The sequence below is a fragment of the Suricata suricatta genome, chromosome 9, assembly GCF_006229205.1.
Source record: "Suricata suricatta isolate VVHF042 chromosome 9, meerkat_22Aug2017_6uvM2_HiC, whole genome shotgun sequence".
NCBI classification, from domain to species: Eukaryota; Metazoa; Chordata; class Mammalia; order Carnivora; family Herpestidae; genus Suricata; species Suricata suricatta.
The window spans coordinates 30,347,916-30,353,235 of NC_043708.1; the positions used below are offsets into that span (position 1 = coordinate 30,347,916).

The following is a 5,320-nucleotide window of genomic DNA, read 5'->3' on the forward strand; positions in this document are numbered from 1 at the left end:
CCCCCCCCGCTGGCAAGTAAGGTTTCGGACCCAAGCATCAGCTAGTGAACTTTTCTCCCCTGCGGGGCTGAGGACTCAGATGTACAGGGTTGATCCCCCCCCTTCCCCCGGCCCAAGCAAGGGAGAGGGAAGACTGCCCACTGCCAACTCAGCCTTACAAATGAGCCCTTTGGCCAGCTGATGTAGATATTTATGCCAGGGCCTGGGCCTGCTCTGGGTCTAAGGGGCCAAGAATGGAAACAAAAGCCAATAATCACTGCCCAGTGTGGTATTTTAGGTAGGGCCCCATGCACATCTGGAAGGGAGGGGAGCAGAAGGAGGCAAGATATGAGTTCCTAGTCTGGGAGCTTTCTGTGTGTCTGATCACAGGTGCCAAGCATTGAATTAGTCATAAACTTTGGTTCATGACACTCAACACTGGCCTATGCAGGGCCCACTTTCATCTCTCACTTGATCAGCCACTGACCTTTACTAATGGACAAATACCTTCAAACCCATCCTTCCCTCCCCCTAAAGGTAACGTGCTGACACTAACTTACACTAACTGTATGGTTTCCCCGGCCATACAGTTCCAACCCCCTGCTACCCCTAACTTCACCCTGAACCCCATGTCCAGCATTACCTTGCTTTTTTTTTCATAGAGCATTATTGTAGTTCTAAGTATTCCTAAGAGATTTTTCCTTTGATTTTAGCTCTTTTTGAGTTTATGAAAGACGACATGCTCCACCATTTGGTGTGGGTTTTTTTACTAAATATCATATGACCAAGACGCATCCCTATTTTCGCATGTCACTGTTGTTCATTTGTTTTGCCCTTGTGTAATTCTCCACTGTGTGAAAGAATCAGCTAATCTGTCCTCCAACTAATGGACATCTGGGCTTTTTCCAGGCTGATAGTATTACAAACATAGCTGCAAATGTCCCCTTCTGGACATGAGTTTCTCTTGGGTATACGTACCTAGGAGTGGAATTCTGGGCCATAAGAAATGTGAATTTCAACCCTGGGAGACAATGAGATAATATCAAAGTGTTTTCCACTTGATAGCATTTCCTCCAGTTTCTAAGATGATTATTTCCTCTTCCTGTCCTTCTCAATTTTGTTTAAGTTTCCCGTGTCAGCTCTATCAAAATGTTTCTGTCAAGTTCTTTGCCTACCACATGAGTAGCATCTTGGACAAATCCTCCAGGTGGAAAAGAAAAATTCTTGTCAGGCACCTGAGAAATGAGAAGGGCGTCAACACAGACACAGGGACCCACCCCAGTCCAGACACTGAGACAGCTAGTCAAATGGAAGGGAACTGTCTAGAAGCCGCTTCACATTTGGCAAATGCAAGATAAAAAAGAGGGCTATGGTGGAGCCAAAGCCTGTCCCTCATCCAACTTTGGTTGCTCAGTCTCTCCACCCCAAAACCTCCCGTAACCACCATGCTTACTAATTTTTAAATAAAGACCAAAAGCCTATGAATGGGAGGACATCATTTGTGAAGTAGCCAATTTCAGGTTTAAATGAGAGCAAGGGGTCCAGCTTGGCCATCACTGTAGAGTCTGATTCATTTCAGTAAATATCTACAGAACGCTTTGCAGTATGACCCAGCACATTGACAAATAAGATCTCTATTCTGCCCTCTGTGTGAGTTCGTTCTTTCCGCCAAACAGGATCGTGCATGATGTGCTGAGGGGGCTCATTAGTGCTGAGAAAACGGAGATGCTGGCCTGATCTCAAGATGCTCATTGTAGAAGGATCCGCAAAAGTTAGTTCACACAAGTGAACCAGATACAGGAGTTGGTCAAAGGTTAAGAGTGACCGATTCTCACCAAAAGGGCGGTAAAGTTCCTGGCAAGTAATGCAGGAGCCAGATTTTGAAGGTCAAACCAAGCCAGCAAGAGCAGAGTGAACAAATAATATACATAAAACCACTAAGAAATCAAATTCCTTGCTCAGACTTCTTGACCTTCTCATTTTTTTCCCTATTTTCAAACTTCTTAAATCTATTTCCTTCCTCCAGTCACACTAAGCACTAAGAAAGTGGAACCCATAAAACGCTGTTAAACGTGCAATATCTGAATGTATTTTTTTTCCATAAACACCAACAAAGTCTCATCCCCAACAGGCCCTTGGCCATGGGCTGAGCTCTGGGGATGCACCAGGAGAGAAATGGACCCAGTTCCCGCGCCCCCCCCCCCCCCAGCTCCTGGTCTTCGAGGGTAGACAGAGGATTAGACAAAGACAGGCAGTTGACTTGGCCTGACCATCAGCCAGACTCCATCAGCCTGGGCAAGCCCCTCCCCCATCCCATCCTGCCCTGAATCATTTTCAGCAAATCGTGCAGGATTACAGAAATGGCTGCCTCCTTGGTAATTAAAAGAATCCTGACCAGCGTCCCAGGTAGCCGAGTGGCTGCTCAGAACTCAGAGACCAAAAAATCAGGTGCTTCCTCCATAATAGCCTCCAATCTGATACTTGATAGCTGTCGGTTTCCAGAGTCAAACAAATGACAGGCATTTTATGAAGGCAGGAAGCAAATGAGGGAACAAGGGTTGGGGTCTAGGCCTCGAGGGAGCTCAATTAGTGAGCCAGATAAAGTTAAACCAAAAGGGCACGCTCTCGGTTTCCTAGAAAGCCAGCTGGAAAAGATGCCAGTCCTTAAGCCTCGTCACTCATAAGATTAACAGAAGAGAAGGGGTGCCCAAGGGAATACCGCAACAAGCCAGAGGATTCTGCTCCTCCCACTGACACTGCCACTAATAACCAGAACCACACTTCTCAGGCCACCAAGAAGCCACAGAGGAGAGCTGGAGACTTTGCGGATAGGTTGAAACTCAAAGACATCACCCTTTAGCGGTTCGGACACAAACACATACTATGAATGCTTTCTTACAGACTCCTCTGTCGCATCTGGGTTTAGTGTTGTCTCGCTGAGCCATCACTTTCTCTAACAGGAACGGCACTGCTGGCAGGATGAGCCCTCCCCAAGCACTCCTGCAGCTGCTTGGTGGCTGGGAGGGCACACCACCTGTGAATCCATATAAACTGGGATGTGGTTTCCAGAGGTGCATATGCACCATGAGTGTTTCAGGCAAGCCATTTAGCTTCCCCGAGACTCACTTGCAAAAGGCCACTAAAAAGACCCACCTTGTTCTTACAAGCATAAGCGATCGTGGAAAATGCCTAGCCCAGCACTGCTAAATGGTAACTCTTATGGCTGCCCCCTAAATGTACCCAAATAACTGCAAACTCAAGACAACAGCTTCCTCTTGATATTTTATAAACATGAGTGTGTGTGTGTGTGTGTGTGTGTGTGTGTGTGTGTGTGAGAGAGAGAGAGAGAGAGAGAAAGAGAGAGAGAGAGAGAGAGGGAATGCTGCTGGGATACACATGAGTCTATTTTCAGTTCTTGTTTTACTTCATCATGTCTATCAAATTATTAAACTAAAGAAGCTGGAGGAAAACCTAACCAATGTCCCTATTTTCCTCTCAAGTCCCTATAGCTTTCCCCTAAAAGTTGCTTCCTCCAATTTCAGGAGGCAGAGAAGGAAAGCCATATGGCTTGAGATGCTAGACATGCCCAGCAGCAAACAAGCCCCCCACCATTTGTCTCCGGGCCTCTCATGTGGGCGGGCATCCAGATTTCAGTCGGGGTGCTCTGCTCTGCGTCTCTGTCTTGACTGTTCCTAATTATTGGAGGGAACGCTGTGGCTCTCCTGACCCCGGAGTTTAAGAGCTGCGAGTCCTAATATCAAACCAAGCAGCTTCATTTAAAAGGCATCCTCATCTGCATCCATAAAAGTCCCTCCCAGAGCCCTTACTCGCCCCAGCTTCGGGAATGCCTGCTGTCGAGGATTTATGACACGCCCTGGATCTAATCTGCCGCACCTTAACTGCTGCTGTTGCACATCTGGTCATAAAAGCAAGGGCCGGCCCAACACGGGGACAAACACTTTTCTTTCCTAAGTGGCTGCAAATCTGATCTCACAGTGATAGCTGGGCTCCCCACCTCAGCAGCCAGCATCTGGGCAGTCACTAAAGCTTGTCAACCTCTGCAAGGCTTTTTCTCCTCCACACGCGACAGCTATAAAGATGATTCTCATAGAGCAAGAGTTACAAATAAAGAACCTGCAACCTGAACAGGTGGTAAGGGGGCTAGGCCCGGAGATAAGCAGCAAAGCACGCGCTGGTCAAGGAGCCAACGTTGTTCTCACAAAGATGCCAACTGCTTTCACACGGACACTCAGGCTGCCAGGAGAGACAAGCAGCTATCCTGAGAGACTGCTTTTTGGCCAGAGATCGGCTGGATTAAGTTTGATCAAATGAGCCGCCAGGTGGTTTAATAGTACATTTTTTAAGGCAACGGAATCCGTCATTAAACCAATTGGGGTGGGGTGGGGGGAGCAATAATCGAGACCAGAAAGGAACACAATGCGGTCAGTTCCAGATTTTACGATGCCCCGGACAGCCTGTCCTGTGCACAGAATTGGCACGTTTCATATCGTTCAGAGACTCCAGTCAGACCAAGGTTCAACAAGTAGTTCAACCTCCCTGCCCCGAAGCCAGGGAAAGAGACTCTCCAACACTGCGCTGCTCCTCTCCACAGCCCACCCCCACCCCCGCCCCCCTGCCTCCACCCCTCCTCCCGGGCTGTGCCCAGCAGGAGGGAGCATTAAAATTATCTGCTGTGGGTTTTACGAGCAGCGATCGCTTTTTAAAACAACAACAACACAAGATCCTTGTGTGGCTCTCGGGTAACCTAAAACTCCGGAGGCAGAGCTGCCCCCCGCCGCCTGCCAAGAACGCCAGCGCCCTGGGACCCGGACCGGGCGCAGCGTTGAGACCAACAGGGCAGCCCACTCGAGCGGAGAGCGAGCCTCGTTCGGACACAGGAGGCATCCGCTCGGAGCAAAATGCCCTGGGAGAGAGACTGGGAAAGAAAACCCACCAGTGACAGTTCGGGGGGGAACGCGGGAGGCAGAGTCGGCGCTGCAAGAAAGGATGGGGGTGGGGGAGAATGGGAGAAATTTTTATTTCTGCAACTTCGCCCAGAAGCCCTCGAGGACTGGGTGAGAGGTGCAGGGGGGGAGGCGCGACGGCGCGATACCTCTCTCCCCCCTCCCTCGGCCCCAAAGGTTGCCGGCAAGGGACCTCAGGCTCCCTCCGCAGGTGGGCGCGCGGCCGGGGGCGCACTTACCCTGGGGCCCGTGGTGCGGTGGCTGCGAGCCGAGGACAGCTGCACCAACACGAGCAGCAAGTGGGGCGTGAGCAAGCGGGCGCAGCGCGCGGGCAGCATGGTGCCAGCCGGACCGGGCAGCCGGCTGCGGGCGGGGGG

The 5,320-nt window shown here is 50.2% G+C and overlaps 1 protein-coding gene across 5 annotated transcripts in view; it reads right to left on the bottom strand.

Moving 5' to 3' along the window:
• SMOC1 (SPARC related modular calcium binding 1) overlaps positions 1–5,305 on the bottom strand; it is a 153,986-nt gene extending 148,681 nt beyond the window's left edge. For all 5 annotated transcript variants that reach the window (XM_029952492.1, XM_029952495.1, XM_029952494.1 and 2 more), the window contains exon 1: positions 5,183–5,305. In XM_029952492.1, coding sequence (XP_029808352.1) covers positions 5,183–5,281 — 99 coding nt within the window. In that variant the 5' untranslated portion in view covers positions 5,282–5,305. The remainder of the gene's footprint in view (positions 1–5,182) is intronic.
• Between the last annotated feature and the right edge of the window lie 15 nt (positions 5,306–5,320).